The sequence below is a fragment of the Alternaria incomplexa genome (genome assembly GCF_024043165.1).
Source record: "Alternaria incomplexa strain BMP 0042 chromosome Unknown scaffold_3, whole genome shotgun sequence".
NCBI classification, from domain to species: Eukaryota; Fungi; Ascomycota; class Dothideomycetes; order Pleosporales; family Pleosporaceae; genus Alternaria; species Alternaria incomplexa.
Genome location: NW_026249852.1, coordinates 412,313 through 428,879, shown reverse-complemented (window position 1 = coordinate 428,879; position 16,567 = coordinate 412,313). Strand labels below are relative to the sequence as shown.

The window sequence follows — 16,567 nt, the reverse complement described above, 5'->3', positions numbered from 1 at the left end:
GCTTCCAGTCATCTATATGTTGCCGGCAGCCCTATACACCACTCAACCACTTTCATCTACTTGGTAAAGCGAGACTTGTCAATTAGATTGAAGCTAGACTTTCTTTCTTTTAGTATCAATTGAGGCTCAACAGGCCTACAGGTTGGCAAACCGTTCACGCTGCAGAGAATCTGATGGTGTTCCGCGGCAAACCATCCAAGTTTTGCGAAAGATGTAGAGAGAGAAGACTACGAGTATGCCTCGAATCCAAAGTTGGGATTCCTTACTGACACATCCAGTGTGATCTGCAACGGCCAAGTTGCAACTCTTGCATTCGAGTGGGAGCAGCATGCACCGGCTATCGCGACACGATCAACATTCGGATTAGCGACGAGACCGACTTTGTACGAACTAAGGCTATGGCAAAGACAAGGTCACCACTGAAGCAACGATGTGTTGGCGACTTCAAAGTCAAGCTTAAAGTCCGACATCTACCCCAAGACCTTTTGACCCTAGGTCAGGACATGTTCTTCACGTACTACGTCTCCGATTTCAGTCGGACATGGGACTTCCTATACAACTATCTAGACCCAAGATCCACACCCAAATATCTTACTTTGAGCATCGAAGCGGTCAGTCTCGCCTTCTTGTCCCATCAGGTTTCCTCTGAGACTGCAAAAGATCTAGGACGCAGAAAGTACTGTCAAGCACTACGGGAGATCAACATTGCCCTGCAAGATCCCACGACAGCAAAAGCGACATCGACTTTCGAAGGCGCGTTGCTGCTGGATCTCTTTGAGAAGATCATGAAGTCAGCCTTGGAGATCAACACATCAGGACACGCCCATATCGAGGGCGCTCTCACATTGGTTAAACTGCGAGGTGTAGATTCTTTCAAGGAAGGCACTGAGCTACGGGCATTGATGGGACTTTCCCTGAACGCGACGATATGCTCATTGAGTACCGGGCGAGTGGTGGATCCTTCCATACGAAAAATACGAGTACACGCAGCACAATTCGTCAACACTGACTATCCGAAGTGGAAGCTCAGCGGACTGATGCTTGACATAACCGATCTAGCCGCAGAGATGCGCAAGGGCTTTATGACGGCGGAAGAAAGGATAACGAAGAGCGAGTACTTTGATCGAAAGCTCGAGATTGTTGCATTTGAAGCGAGCCCGGCTTGGACGTATGAACGCAAAAGCTTATCTGATCCCGATGGAGCAAGACTGGTACCCGCAGGATTCCCAAGGGTGTATGACGTCTACCCCGATCGCATGATCACCCAGATGTGGAACGTGCTTCGCATAGCCCGAATACTTCTCTGCGAGGAGATCATCCAGTCCTGTTCCGAGAGCTGTGATCCTGAAGTTGCCGCTCAGTGTGATCGAGCAAATACTGCCATCTTGACCCTCGTCCAGGAGATCGTCGCATCGGTTCCTCAGATGACGGACTGCGACCTAGTCGCAAAGGATAAGCTGCCTATTGGAAGCACGGGTAAACAACATGCACACAGCATACCACACATCCTCGATGTATACATACTGATTTTCAGCCTCTACGTTGTTGCTTGGTCAAGAAGCTGTCCACAATCTGCAGTCGATTGGAGTCTGAAGCACCTGCAGCACATTGCCGATCACTTTGCTATAAAAGAGGCTGCCGTCATTCTGAATATCTTGAGAAAGCAAAAGAGGGAGGATCGTATTGATCCATGGTATGTATGCATTTCATTCATTCGTTCCCAACACGGCGAGAGCAAACATCTGCGTTTGCACAAAAAGGTCTGGTCTGCATACCCAAGAGATATTAGTCGGGGTTCACGACGATGGAAGGCCGTGCTAAACACCCTGAAGGAGCGTCTTTCAGATCCACGAGACGACTTTTTTACTGAAAAGAACGCCTGTGATATCGGAGCCTTTAGATTTGCCGACATGGGCGAAAGTAAGGACCTGATCCATCAAACACATCCAAGGCTCGTTCCAACTTCCTTGTAGTGCCCACAAAGATACTCTTCACACATGTGTTTCTCCTAACTAAATTACAAACGTACACGGAAACCCCTGAGTTAAAGAACTTCTCATACACATGTACTAATTCTTTCCTCAGGGATAGAGTCTTCGGTCAGTTATCCAACGCACCCAAAGATATATGGATGCAGTCCGCATACAGTCAGGGTCACGATATGGACACCGCATCTTCCGAGTAAGCTTTCCCGGTCTCTTTGCCCCCATCTCAAGGGTCTGATACGTGCAATAGCCGTCACGTCATGTCTCAATCACCCCTAGGCGCTGCCAGGCCATCTCCTTTGGTCGCTGGTTTACCTCCCGGGTTTCATGTCGGATCGTAACACAATGAAGACTAATATACATGCACTGCTTAGACATGAAGCGTATGGGCACCCAGACAATGCTCCAAAGAGGCCTTTCTTGTAAGTCTGCCTGCCACTCCCATGATCATAGCGAGCATACCCACTACCAGCGCGATACAAATCTCTGACCTGCCACCTCATAGCCCCCATCATACCTTCGGACCCCGGGACCCGCGCCTATGCTACCAAGCCGCCGGTTTCGCAACAGGGCCGTGGAGCAGTCTCCTGGAGGAACCTTGAGATGCTGCGTTGCGCACGTCATTTCGTTGGGCAGCTAGCTGGGATGACTGTTCGAATGGGGTACCAAGAGAAAAGACCATGTATAACCTCACTCAAGATCTAAAATGGGCAGTGGATATATGATCAATCTTCTCATTCTGTTCCCTTGCGAACTGATTATAGCTACCGGTGTCGATAATACGGCACAAAAGCCGACACACAAACACACACATACCATGAGTTTTCTACCACTCTTCCGTCGACGCCTCTTCTTCGTAGAGATGTTGAAATAGTACAAATGGTGATTTTGAGCGTAGTGAAAAAAGATAAAGCGACAAAAACACCAGATACAATGCCAAAGATGTGACCCGACTGACTCAAACCCATCGATAAAGTCAAGGGCAAGTGCCGCCCACCCACCCTTCGCCCATTCTTTTAGTCGGATAAGAAAAATGATACATTCGCGCCCTTTCTCTCAAAGGCAGAAAGGGGTGCCAGGAAGATGGTGATAATATGTAGCCACTGAAAAACGCCATGCAATGCAAGATTTCCCTCTTCTTCCAGTCCCGAATCCAAGATGAAGCCTAGCTTCATGTGCATATGGGGATGAGCCGCCTTTTTTTCGCTCCCTGCCAAGTGTAGGTGTTGAAACAAAAGAAGCAGCGATGTAGCGCTGCAAAAGTGTGATGTTGAAGGAAAGCCGGCGCAAAGATAATGTACCAAGGGAGCCGAAGCAGAGCTGAAGCCATGCGAAGCTGACTAGTTGAGGAAGCCCTTGCAGCCGATAGAACCACAGAGACAGGGAATACGGTCCGTAGCGTCCATTTCACGCTCGAATTTGTAGTCGTACGTGAGTTCCTCATCTGGAAACATTGTTAGTAGATGTTCCATGGCATGAATTGTCCGGAAAAAGGAACTGTGCTTACCAGAGTTGATATCCCGCAGCGCGTAGATGACGATACGCTTCGTGTTGTCGACGCGAATAATCTTGGCCGTGCAGTTTGGCGTGCAAGAATGATTGATGAATCTTGCAATACCTCCCATCTTGGTTGCGTCGATGACCGTGTCTTCGTCAATGCGGAATAGGTAACTCGATCCGACACCTTGCATGTCGTACTTGGCTTCCCTGAGATCGGCAACGCGTTGTCGAACCTTTTCACCCACGTACTCGATAATCATGTCGTTGACGGCGATGGGCTCTTGGGCGTAAAGACCCCAGTTATGGATGGCGGAACGGTCGAACTTGACTAGCTTCTTGCGCTTTTTCAGCTGGTTGAAACGGAGGGCATCGCCTTCTGCCCCGGACATGTTCTTGGATATGTTGATATCGTTGACCATGCGACGGTTGTTGGCGCGGTTGGCACGCGAGTTGGCGGTGGATGTCTTATTGGAGCTGGTCTGGAACTTGAAGCCTTCGACAGAGACGACGCTTCGCTCTTCTTGCTTGGCGCGCCGCTGGCGCTCTTCGCGCTCTTTCTGGACGCGGATACGATGAGGGAGGTATTTTGACTTTTCAGACTCGCGAATCTTCTTGACACCCTCCGTACGAGCCGAGCCAGTCGCGTTGGGAACGTAGTACCCTTCGATCTTGGTTTCCGTACGCGAGACACCCTCCTCGCCGTTGCGGTTGAGATGCTTGATAGACTTTTGTTTCCATGCCCAGGATTGTGCATCGCCAATCTTGGCTGCACTGATGGACTCCATGGCAGCCTTGAGGTGACGGAGATCTTCGTCGTCTTTGAGCATGTGTTGCCAACCGTCAATGTCCATTACAACACTGAGGTCATCCTCAACAGTCTTACGAGGCTCGACAGAGGACACGCCCCAGAACACAGAAGAGGCCCGCTCGTCGTCTTCCGGCGTCGACTCCTCAACCACGACCTCTTCGATGACCTCCTTGACTTCTTTCGCTTCAGCAATCTCCTCTTCCGCAGGCGTCTCGATCTCCGTGACCTCGACCTTAGCAGCCTTGGCCTCCTCTTCGAGCTGCTTCTTGGTCTTCTTCTTGGGCTTGGTGGCAGCTTTCTTCTTGAGTGTCGTGAGCGTCTCTGGCAGTTCAGTAGTCTCGATGGGCTTGAGTGCTTCGTCGTCATGGGTGATGACGACTTCAGGTTCAAGTTTGTCAATCGGGCTTGCTTCCACCCCAAAGATTGCATCAGCCTCTTGCTCAATTTTCCGTAACCTCCTGAACCCTTTGAGTGCTTTGTCTGCCTTCTTCCAAATAGGCGACGAACGAGGAAGAATTGCGAGTACTTGTTCCAGCTCTTTTTCGGCCATGTTCTCTGGATCCTTATGAATGCAATGGGCAAGCAAACTCCTGGCATGCGAGTCGTCCATCTCCTCGTCACTGTCTTCGCCCCAGCCCGTTTCGATACGGCGCCGTTTAGCGCGGTGGGCTCTCGATGACTCTTCCACCTCCTCTTCAACGTCGGTGGAAGGAGCACGGCTGATGGGTCGGCTCTCTTGCTCCTCAGTACCGCGAGTGAGCTGGCTGCGACTCTCATCGTCCGACTCCTCCGGCTCGAACATCTCAATCATCTGGCGATGCAGCCCACGGGCAACACGGGGTTTAGGCGCAGATGCCTTCCTTCGTTCGTCCGCAAATGCATTGACAACCTTCGGAGGTTTCTTACCACGCCTGGTGCTGGGATCAAATACACCCAGCGACCTGCGTGCGTTGCGGCCACCAAAACCACCATTGCGGCCCTTTGGTGTACCAGCTCCAAAGGCGTCGAATCCTGGGGCGAGAAGTGCGGGTGGTCGAACAACCTCTTCCTTCGTAGGCGGAGCCGGAACATTGAACTTGCGACGCTTTTCCACATGAAGATCCGGTTCCAGGAGTTCCAGTATAGTGGGCGCGGCCAATTTCGTCTTAATGTCACCAAGAAGCTTCTCTTGGAGCTCCTGTTTGAGCACGTCCAAAGCGGCTCGTACAGGATCCAGCGAGTCTGCCCGCTGCTTCTTTTCCCACTCAAGATCTTCCGCCTCTTCATGTTCTATCCGCTCTTCGATGGCCTTCCGCTTCTTGTCGGCTACCACGCGCTCTGGGCTGGGACTCCGCTCATAGTTCGGGTCGCCGTATTGGTTGCACTCCATGTTCATAACGTAGGTGAATAGAGCCTGCATATGACATTCCTTGTAACATCGAACGGCCTCGTCTTCACCACGCTTCGACTCTTCGAAAGTCACATAGTAACCCGTCTGGTCGCATCGCACCGAAGCCCACCGAAAGTTCTTTAACCGCTTCTTGAGATGTTCGACGGTTGTGCTGAGGACGGGTACGTATGCGTGTGCGATGAAGATATAAGGCTTCCGTTTCAGCGTAGGCTTGACCGGTTCGCGTTCGATCAGGAAGGAGAGTGCGGCTTTCCTTGTCAAGGGTTCTCGGGGGATCGGGATTGGCGGACGCGCGCCCTTGCCAGATGGGCCTTTGGGAACGTTTGCCGGCAGATCAAAGGCTCCCGGTGTAGCTGGTGCCGCAACGCTCGTAGTCTTCGCTACGAGCTTGGCACGCTGTTTCTCCTCCTCTTTCCGGGTCTGCTGCACCGCCATATCCATGAGTTTCTGGCATCTCCGGCCCTCGCGATCAGATTTCACCCTGATCGTGTGCTGCGCAATGCGCTGATTTGTGCCTTCGCGCTCAGCTCGCTTTGCTGAGGTGGTTGCTTTGATGCCAGGTACTCCGCGCGTTGGTGGGGTGTCGCGAAACTTGACCAGACATATCCCAAGTGGGCTGCCGTTATCGGGATGTACTTGGTTGCGGAGCGTCTCTACTTGGCCATAAGTGGAGAAGAAACCACGCAATTGCGCATCTGGTGTCAAGGGATCGAAGCCCGTCACAACGACTTGGGTTGCAGGCCCTGGTCCGCATGATATGCGTTGATCAAAAGAGTAGGGCTTAGCGACGTATGGCGCTACTCGGAGCTTTGATTTGGGAGCGCCCGTGAAGGATGTCTTGATGACATAGTTGCCAGTGGTGTAGCCGGCAATGGCCAGGCGTGGGTCGGGAGGAGGAGATGGGTCGCCCTGTAACACAAGTTAAGTTAGCCTTAGCGTCACAGGGCGACCACATCTATGTATGTATTTGTAACCTTCACGTACCTTGTCCAGTATTGTGGTGTATTTCGCCGTTCCCCTTCCTCGCGCCTTTTTATCGAGTTTGGGGTCAAGCTGTGCGTCGTAGGTGGAGCGTTGTCCCAGCACGCCGTCGGCTGGGAAGACGGAGATGCGCGTCTCGGGCGGCGTGTTTATGGGGGTGATGGTATCGGCGACATTGTTGGGCGCGCTCGATGGCGCCGCGTGTGTAGAGGACGAGGTTGTGTGCATCGTCTCATGCGAGAGCTTGGAAGAGCGCGGACTGGGCAGCTTGCCCGGCGGAGACGAGTCTGAGCTGGTCAAGGGTGTGAGGGCGTGGAGAGAAATATTTTGACCAGAACGCGACATGGTGGAAGGCGCGGAGAAAGTGGACGAGGCGGGCGTAGGAGCAGAGGCGTCCGAGTCAACGTCGTCTAGCAGCTCGCTAGGGCGCTGCGCATCGTTGGGTGAATCCGACTTGTTCCTGCGCGTGCTCCTGCGCGTTTCACCCGCTGCCGGTGTCGCTGTGGCCGCCGAAGCTGCGTGCGAGGGGGCAGACGAGCCGGGGCGACGAGAGGCTTCCCGCCGCAGAGACCTGTCTTCTCGTTCGCCGCGTCTCGTGCCTGACATGGACTTGATGTCGAAGCCCAGTCTCTGATGGCTGCGCTGCAAAAGCGCACCACACTATCGATCGACCTTGTGTTAGCACGTGTATGCTGCCGCCATCACTGTATAGCCGGGTGTGATAGAAGAGGCGTGGGTAGAGGCGCCGCGCGCTGCTGTACTCGATGCAGCTGCAGGCCAGGAACGGGATATCGACTACGCGCACCACGCGGTGAGGACGTGTCGGGGCGCCCGGGGACAGGCGGCGGGGGCAAGGGAGAAAGACAGGGAGGAAAGATGAGCCGGGCGATGGGGTCGACAGCGCTCTGCTCGCACAGATGGGGCTGGTGGTGAGTAAGAGCCGTCGTCCAGGGAATCTGAGGTTCCAAGGCGAGGCACTGCGCCTGGACTAGCGTCTTCCAAGGCCCTGGCGGGAAAAGGAGAGTGCTTCTCTCGTCCACCAACCATCCCTCTTGCACTCAACAATTTTGTTGCATTGCAGCGACCAGCCTTGGCCAACATGGTCGCATAATCTCCGCAATCGTCTCCTGCATGGAATTGCCGCCCCAGGACTGAATCTCGCACGCGCGCACCACCTTGTCAAGCCGCATCCCTCCAGCCTAAGCGTCATCGCGATCGCCTTGCGTACACTATGCATTTACGCTAGCCCACTGCAGTCGCACGAGGACATGGCCAGCGCAGCACAGCACCCTTGAATACTGGAACTGCGTTTGGAAAGCACGTGGGACGATAGAGGACCATGTAGCACGTGAGCACGTATTGTAGTACCAAAGCTGCAGATGACGAGTGGGCGAATTGAATGGGACAATGGAAGCACCATTACTCGCTCCACGCTCCGTCCGGCAGAAGTCGACACGCTGCTTCTCAGATGCGGCATCCCGCGAGTGGTGGAAGGACCACGCGCTTGTACGAGCACTGGTGTATCATAGCTGCGTGATTCCATTTTGGACACGCATGCCTTCTATGAGCATCCATGGATATGCAAACCAGAGCCTAGTAGTGGCCCAGTCACTTGGATCTTTGTGTCCCCGTATCCTCACACCACGTCCTAGTCCACAAACTTGCCCTCAACCCAGCCCCGTCTCTTGACACCCAACTCCACCGCGGCACTCCCCCAGTCCTCGCCATGATTGTGTCCGCTCTTGCCATCCGCGCCACCAATCCCCGCCCTCATGAGTCCCTGTTCATCGCTCAACAGCGTCAACAGGCCAAAGATGACGGGCACGTTGTTGTCGAGCTGTAAGCGCATGAGTCCATGGCTCACCGCCTCCGAGATGTACTCGAAGTGCATCGTCTCTCCCTTGATCAACACGCCAATCGCGATTATCGCGTCAAAGGGCGAGTTGGACGTCTTGGATTGCGACGCTCCAGTGAGGGCTGTGAGGTCCGAGGTGGAGCCGAGGAGGTCTGCCGCTGCGCCTACGACGCCTGTGGACGAGGATTGGATTTGTGAGGCCGAGTATAGTCTGTGGAAGTGCCTGTTAGCTTTGTGCCCGGATTACAAGGTCATATGAGGAGACATACTGCTTGACGGCGTACGGCAGCTCGTAGCTCCCAGGCACGCTCTGCACGACTATGTTCTCCTCCTTGACTCCCGCTTCCTTGAGCTTCCTCTTGGTTCCCTCGAGCAGCGCATCGATGATCTTGGTGTTCCAGCGTGCGTGGATGATGCCAATGCGGAGTGCGGAGCCTGCACAGCTTCAGTCAGTCGCACAGTTGAGGTGGTGGGGGCGGGGTTGCTCGGAGCTTGCTTGCGTACTTACCATCGTACGTCTTGGGGGCGCCGGGGCCTTTGATGGTTGCCATGTTGCCGTTGCGCGTGTGCAAGTTTGTAGGTAGATTGGGAAGGTGCGATGGAACAGTGGAGTCGCTGTGGTGAAGGTCGAGCGGGAACGGCGACTGGGTGGGCTGAAGAATGCAGGAACGAGCTGCTGAGCACACCACATTGGGAGCCGCCCCGCAACCGAAAGGCAGGGATCCCGCATCGTGCAATGGTGTCATCGCGAGCAGGGGTAAGCTTCCCTCAAACGCCTCTCGTTAATTGCAATCAATCCTCGACCTGACCCGTCAAGACAGTCACGAAATGGGACAGATGTGTTTGGAATTTTGTTCATTCAATCAGAGCATCGCATCGCTCCGTGTTCTAGATATCGTAAAAGTTTCCATGCCATACACATAAGCTACATCCAAGAGCTTTCAATCGTAAATCAAATCCAAATCACACCAGCTTCTCTATCCTAGAGAACGCCATATCCATAATACATCTACTCGACGGTAACCGACTTGGCCAGGTTACGGGGCATGTCAACGTTGACACCCTCAGCAACCGCCATCCAGTACGACATGAGTTGCAGGGGGACGACGTTGATGAGACCCTGGAGAACGTCGACGTTCTTGGGCACCTCGATCTTGTCTGTCTTGTCGGTAGGGAACTCGGGGTCGTTCTCGTTGCAGATGATGATTGGTCGTCCGCTACGGGCAATGACCTGTTGGTATGCGTTGAGCGACTTGGCGAAGATGTCGTCACGGGTAAGGATCATGACGATGGGGAGGTTCTCATCGACCAGAGCCAAGACACCGTGCTTGAGCTCGCCAGACATGACAGCCTCGCAGTGAAGGTACGAGATCTCCTTGATCTTGAGAGCACCCTCGAGCGCGGTAGCGTGCTGAGAGCCACGGCCGAGAAGCAGCAGGGACTTCTGGTTCTTGAACCTCTCGCAAAGCTTCTTGATGGGCTGGTCGAGCTTGAGCACCTCCTTGAACTGGTCCGAGATCTTGGTGAGACCCTCGATGATCTCCTCCCGCCTCTTCTGCTTGGATGCACGGTCCTCACTGAGAGAGAGCGCGAACATGACCATGCAGACGAATTGCGAGGTGTAGGCCTTGGTGGAGGCAACACCGATCTCGGGACCAGCGTTGATGTGCACACCGCAGTGGGTGAGGAGAGAGATGGAGGAACCGACGGTGTTAACGATACCGACAGTCAGGGCACCGCGCTCCAAGCAGTAGCGGAGAGCACCCAGGGAATCGGCAGTCTCACCAGACTGGGAGACAAAGACGCACGTGTCGTCACGGAAGACGGGTGCCTGACGGTCAAGGAAATCGGAGGCCAGCTCAACGGCAATGGGGATTTCAGTGAGCTCCTCAAAGATACCACGGACAGCCATGCACGAGTGGTACGAAGTACCACAGGCAACGAAGATGATTCTCCTGCATCGCCTGATGGTAGAGAGGTATTGACGGAGACCACCAAGAGTGACGGTCTTGTTGACAGCATCGAGGCGACCACGCATGGCGTTGACGACGGACTCGGGCTGCTCGAAAATCTCCTTCTGCATGAAGTGGTCGAAACGGCCCTTCATGATCTCCTGAAGCTGGATCTCAAGAGTCTGGATGGTGCGGACGTTGGACGAGCCGTCATCCTTGTGCAGACGGTGGATGTTGAGGGAACCCTCGTGGATGTGTGCAATGTCGTCGTCCTCGAGGTACAGGACCTTCTTGGTGTGCTCGACGATGGAGGAGGGGTCGGACGAGAGGAAGAACTCGGTGGGCATCGGGACGCCGTCGTCGGACAGGAAAGCGCGCGATTGCGATCGGTGCAGGAGCGACTTGTCAGGGGGAGCGAGCAAGTTGTTGGACTTCTTCAGCGCGACGTTGTGCGAGGCGCTCTCAGCGGGGAGAGCAGCACCCTCGTCGTTGTACTCGACATCGACGAAGTCGACCTTCATCTTCTTCTGTGTTCGTACACCGATGACGAGGGGAGAACCCTTGCGGGCCGCAACGACCTCATGGGGGTAGTGAACGGACTTGAGGAGAAGACCAAAGGCACCCTGGAGCTCCTTGATGACGGCCTTGACGAGCGAGGGGAAGCTCAGGTCGGGGTGCTCGGTGTAGATGTACTTTGTGAGTTTGGCAATAGCCTCGGTGTCGGTCTCCGTCTCGAACTTGAAGCCCTTGCTCTCGAGCAGCGTCTTGAGCTCCTTGTAGTTTGTGATGATACCATTGTGGACGACGGAGAACTCCCAGTTGGGGTCGGACCTGGTGGGCGGTTAGTGCGTGCTCTGGGTGGTCCAAAGAACGTGGACGTGACATACCTGTGGGGATGGCAGTTGACACGCGATGGGGGACCGTGGGTGGCCCATCGGGTGTGGGCGATACCGGCGTGCGAGTCGAAGACCTTGTTGAGGTCGAAGTTCTGCTCCTCGACGAGCTTCTTTAGCGAGGCGACCTTGCCGACCTCCTTGACGGCGTAGACCTCATTCTTCTTGTCGCCGTCAATGGCAAGACCGGCCGAGTCGTAACCACGGTACTCTAGACGTTGCAGACCTGAGGGGACAGCGTGTTAGTGATCGCCCTCGAGCCCCACCAAACCACTTCCGACTCCGTGGAACGCGCGTCTGGGGGAGCGGCTGCGGGATTGCTTACCATTGATGAGTGTGTCGAGAATGTACTTCCTGTCCTTCTCCACAAGGTAGTTGATGTAGCCGAAGATACCGCTGCAGACACCGTCGTCAGCCCGTGTCCAGAGCCTCGCTGTAGCTGCCACAGCTTCACATAGTGGGGCGGCGGGGACTTACCACATGGCGACGAAACGAAAGTAGGGTGCTGAATATGAATGGAAGCGATTGTAAGGCAGTCGGAGTCAATTGGGCGAGTGCAAGAAAGTAGGGTGCGGGGGGAAGCAGACAGGTGTGTGAGCAGAGAAAGAGCGGTGGTGTGTTTGACTTATATCTTCCAGGGCCAAGCACTGAGCATGCCCCAGCGACGCCCTTCTCCACCCGGCCTAGCTAGCCTCGCCAATGCAGCGTATCGCACCCGTCTGTGACGCCGCTCTACCACCCATGAATCTCGCCCTCGCAGCCCTGCGACCCTCTGCCACGCCCTCCCTCACTGTCCCCTATTTCGTCATGTCTCGCGGAATCATCCTGGTCCATCGGCTTCCGCGATGCTGCCAGCCAATAGCCCCCGCTGCTGTTCCTGACCTGATCGCCCGCTATCCATCGTTTCTCAGGGACCAAGAGGCGCAGCACCTCCAAAATAGCAACGCTAGGCCCGTTCCTCGACTATTTTCATGTCAAGATGCCAGAAATCTTCTCTTCGCAATGCTACACCGCGGCCACTATGCCACTCGCGTCCTGACGGGCGCCGCATTCGCCGCATGCGAGGCCTCAAGCTCGCCCAAAGACTGTGCTTATGGAGAGGTTTCTAATTCTGCTGCATCGTCCAATATCTTGGATCCGCTACGTCAGCGCGGGTACGGCTCCGAATTGGGAAGCCAGCGCCGTGCGTCACGACTTGACATCTCGTGTAAACTCTGTTTGGTGATCTTCTGCTGATATGGTCGACAGCTTGGAGAAAACCGATATGCCAAAACAAATCATGGCAGATGGGTGGAACCCAGTCGCTAGCTGCACCAACCGTCCCACTAACGGCGCAGGTTTACCCGCAATGTGCTCCCCACCGTGTGCAGTATTGTCTGAATCAGACGGTGAGAAGCAATATCGTCTGGCCCTGCAGGTCTGCATTTCACGCATGAGCGCCAACAACGCACACCTCACAGGAGCCAGAGAATGTCTTCAACCCGTTGTGGCCGACGCTGCCAACGAATCACGCACTGGAACCACAAACGTGGAAGATAGAGCTGAGACTTCGGGGCGTGTACGTCTGCTCAACTGCATCTGAAGTCGAACAACGGTGAGCACCTTGTAGCTACTGCGCGCTTGTTCCGCTCTGGCGAAAAGCTTAGTCTACCTTTCTGCAGGTGTGAGCTCGACTATAGGAAAGCGTGCCGACAAGAACCTTTGGCCTGCGTCCGTTGGGAACGTCTGGATGCCTTAGCAGTTCGATTGTCTTGACCGCCTCTAAATTGCCATCCATACCACAAACACGGCATCTGAAACCCCACCGTAAGTGGCGTATACGAACATCAGCCGCACATGCACGCCTTGACAACAGTCCTGCCGTTGCATTCGTGCCGACTCCTCATTCCGGTCTTTCCGCGCCCTGCATGTACTTCGTATCCTACTCGCCAAAGGTTGCACCAGTATTGTATCGTCTCGTATCGCGGCCCTGGTCAGCAGCTAAGTATCCGCTGCATCTTCGGAGAAATAAACACACCATTTGCCTCACCCCGTTTCAGATGCTGCTTGCCGTTTTAAGGACACATCACAGCATTGAACACGCCCAAGCACATATGCAACGTTTTCACACTTATGTCACAGTGCAGTTGACATTGAAAAGCAAAAAGAGAGACTAGTGAAGTTCTACAATGATTCAACTATGTGAGAGCTCGAGCCTAGCCGCTTCTACTCATCGAACATGTACGTGGACTAGACCGCGAAAAAGTGCGCCCGAACCCAAACCTGCCTAGCGTAACTTCTATGATGAGAGATAACCAAAGATGAGTGCTGATGTACATCGCTGAAATGCTACATGCAATGCAAAACGAGAAATAAGGTAATTTGCGATTGGGAACCGTCGACTACCGGCTGTCACAGTAGCCGGGAGCCTTGGGAGCACCTCCGTGGATCCAGCTCTGGACAGTGAGAGTTGTGGTATATACCATGCCAACCGCCCCGATGATGCAAAGCAGTACATCCAATACACGTGCAGTGGTTGTGCGCGCGACAGCCCGGTAATGGAGCAAGGGCTACGTATTGTTAGCAATGAGCAAGTCACAGGAAGATGTGTGCTTACAGGATAGATGAAGACCAGCGGAATGCAGGCAAAGCTTCCTACCAGACTGACAAACTTGTCCAAGTCACCCGCACCAGCCCAAGCAAGGCAAGCGCACACCAAGACCATGAAGAATCGGAAGAAGTTCTTCTTCCACTTGACGTACGGGTTGTACTTGCCTGTCCTACTGAACAACTGCTGGCTGGTAATCTCGATTGCCGGGTAGATCTGTAGTGGCGTAGATAGCAAGATAGCGAGCGAGTAGATAAACTGAACGCCGTTGACGAATCTGTTATCCTGGGGCATGTTGAGAAGTACCACAGTCTTCGTCTTGGATCCAAACGCTGCGTACGAAAGGGCTCCAGCGCTGAGGAAGATGACAGTGATGATGATCATGACACCTCCCAGGACCTTGGGAAACTTCTTCGGGTCTTTCATGCCGGTCTGGATAGGGATGATGAGACCGATGCCTTCGAATGTGAAGATGGCGGTACCGATGAAGAGCGTCCAGTCTTTGGCGTTGAAGTTGACGATGTCGGAGATACCGCCCTGGTCAACGATGGTGAAGAGATCGTAGTAGTACAGGTATACGAGACCCATGAGGATGAAGAGATCTGCCACCAATGCGAGCTTCTGAATGTTGTTGATGTTGCGGTAGAGCGACAACGGCAAGAAGATGACCATCTGCATCATGATCATGTACTTGATGTCGATGAAGGTCTTGCAGTTGGATACTGCAAGAACAAAGGCTTGCAGGTTCTCAGACACAAAGACGATGTAGGCAGATGAGAAGCCGATCTGGGATATGACAAGCGAAGAGTTGATCATGTTGCGCATCCAGTTTCCGTAGAGATGAAAGCCCATGTCACCGAACGAGTGCTCTACCACGAGCCGGGTGGAGACAAGCAAGACAAAGCAGGCATACGAGAGACCCGCGACACCAAGGAGTACCACATTGGAAAAGAGCATGCCGCCGTTAAGGAAGGCTCGGGGCAGGAACAAGACACCAGTGCCAACAAACGACTTGAGGAGCAGCATGGCTGCACCTGTGGGGCTGCCGGTGCCGGTTTTCTTCGCTTTGCGCTTTCTTCGCTTGCCAGGGGTGAGCAGTGCGCTCGACTCGCCGTACTCGCGGTCTTCGTCTTCGCTCTGCGCGCCGGAATCCAGAGCATCGGAGGAGAAGTATTCGTCCGGTCCCAACACCTCGTCGTCTTCTTCGAGAGATTCACCGGCGAAGTGGCCATATAACGTGAGGAACTCCAAGAAGTTGCTGGTAAAGACCTGCGGCGGTGGGCGCGCCTGTCGGACTGTTCCATAGCCAGACGGGCCTGGGCCGGGTGAGGGACTCCCAGCGGCTCTGCGCAAGTAGTTTCGTCTGAAGCCACCAGGCTGGCGAATGGAGTCGATGTCGAGTGCTTCGTCTTCAGGACGACGTCGCGAACCGTGGAAGCTCTTGCTGCGCTGCAACTTGCCCTGCTCTTCCGCCGCCTGCTGCTCGCTCCACCTGTAAATCTGTCGCGTGATGTCGCCGCCCTGGAGTTGCAAGCTCGAAAACTGCTCCTCGTCTTCCTCGGGCCTCGTTCCAGTTGATTGGGCATCGTCATCGCCTATTCTTCCACGATTTGACCTGCTTGGTGAGGCATAGTGGCCTACCAGATGCCGGCGCACGATCTCGGGGTCTTCATACGGCACAGGCGAGCGACCGCGGCCGTCAAAGGAACCGTAGTTGCTAGGCGGGCCACGAGGAGGCGCGTCTTGGGCGGGGGACAGTGGACGTATCGGAGGTGTGCCGAACCGTGGGGGTGAATTGCCCAGTGAGTCTTTCAGCGCTGAAGAGAGGTTCGACTCGGCTGGGCCGGGCAGCGACGACTGCGGATCTGCGCGTCCAGGCAGCGGTGTCTGTATCGACGACGAGTTTGCCGTCTGGGTCTGGGAGGGTGTTGGTATTTGGCGCACGGCAGGCGTGCCGTTGGGAAGGGAAGGAACGGGTGAGCCCCGTCGCGCGATAGAGCCTGCACGAACAGACTGCGTATCGGGAGAACTTCGTCGAGAATCTCGCGACGACGGCACCGCCTGTGGGTTCGTCGATGTCGAACGCTCACCCGACATGTTGGGCTGCGTGTGTGGTGTTGTGGAGCCGCAGTGAACTCTGTGATAAGAAACGCGAGCTTCGGCTACCTGCGTCTAACGTCGCAAAGGGAATGCTGAGCGATAAAACACGCTACGGGTAGTTATATGGATGGCGTGGCCAGTGGACACATACCGCGAGGCTTCGAGATGCTACGCGTAATGTACAGCAACAAGAGGGAGACGCGCAGAATAAGCAAGGAAAGCTGAGTCGGGCTGCTTCGAGGCCTGTGCCGAGAGGTTGAGGTCATCCGTCGATTCGCCGGAGAGATGTGGCGCCCCACGCGCGGGATGACCATGTCACACCGTTGGAAGCCCTGCATCTTTCCACCGAGAAGCGAGCGCTAAGCCGCCAAGTGAAGCATAGCAGAAGACTTTACTGTTGGCGATGTAGATGCGGCGTCATCGCGCCTCGGATGTGTTGCCCTGTCGTTGCTCTCAGCTGTTCTGTCCATGTCTCGTTCCTACACCTCACCATCTAACGCTCATCGGCGCATCCCG

At 54.7% G+C, this 16,567-nt stretch overlaps 5 protein-coding genes across 5 annotated transcripts; 1 reads left to right on the top strand and 4 right to left on the bottom strand.

Annotated features, from left to right (window-relative positions):
- Nucleotides 1-398: 398 nt before the first annotated feature.
- Nucleotides 399-2,185, top strand: J4E90_002505 (uncharacterized protein; the record flags this gene model as incomplete). The annotated part of the gene is made up of 2 exons (XM_051432085.1): nt 399-1,693; nt 2,086-2,185. 2 exons carry the CDS (start codon nt 399-401, stop codon nt 2,183-2,185), a joined length of 1,395 nt encoding a protein of 464 aa, XP_051293507.1.
- A 1,140-nt stretch (nt 2,186-3,325) lies between these two features.
- On the bottom strand, nt 3,326-7,270 carry J4E90_002504 (uncharacterized protein; the record flags this gene model as incomplete). Its single annotated transcript, XM_051432084.1, has 3 exons — nt 3,326-3,429; nt 3,493-6,592; nt 6,668-7,270. The coding sequence occupies 3 exons, from the start codon at nt 7,268-7,270 to the stop codon at nt 3,326-3,328; spliced, it is 3,807 nt and encodes a 1,268-aa protein (XP_051293506.1).
- A 1,042-nt stretch (nt 7,271-8,312) lies between these two features.
- J4E90_002503 (uncharacterized protein) lies at nt 8,313-9,070 on the bottom strand (the record flags this gene model as incomplete). The annotated part of the gene is made up of 3 exons (XM_051432083.1): nt 8,313-8,730; nt 8,789-8,954; nt 9,028-9,070. 3 exons carry the CDS (start codon nt 9,068-9,070, stop codon nt 8,313-8,315), a joined length of 627 nt encoding a protein of 208 aa, XP_051293505.1.
- A 458-nt stretch (nt 9,071-9,528) lies between these two features.
- Nucleotides 9,529-11,846, bottom strand: GFA1 (glutamine--fructose-6-phosphate transaminase (isomerizing); the record flags this gene model as incomplete). Its single annotated transcript, XM_051432082.1, has 4 exons — nt 9,529-11,302; nt 11,359-11,590; nt 11,690-11,793; nt 11,842-11,846. 4 exons carry the CDS (start codon nt 11,844-11,846, stop codon nt 9,529-9,531), a joined length of 2,115 nt encoding a protein of 704 aa, XP_051293504.1.
- Nucleotides 11,847-13,745: 1,899 nt separating this feature from the next.
- J4E90_002501 (uncharacterized protein) lies at nt 13,746-16,048 on the bottom strand (the record flags this gene model as incomplete). The annotated part of the gene is made up of 2 exons (XM_051432081.1): nt 13,746-13,913; nt 13,961-16,048. 2 exons carry the CDS (start codon nt 16,046-16,048, stop codon nt 13,746-13,748), a joined length of 2,256 nt encoding a protein of 751 aa, XP_051293503.1.
- Between the last annotated feature and the right edge of the window lie 519 nt (nt 16,049-16,567).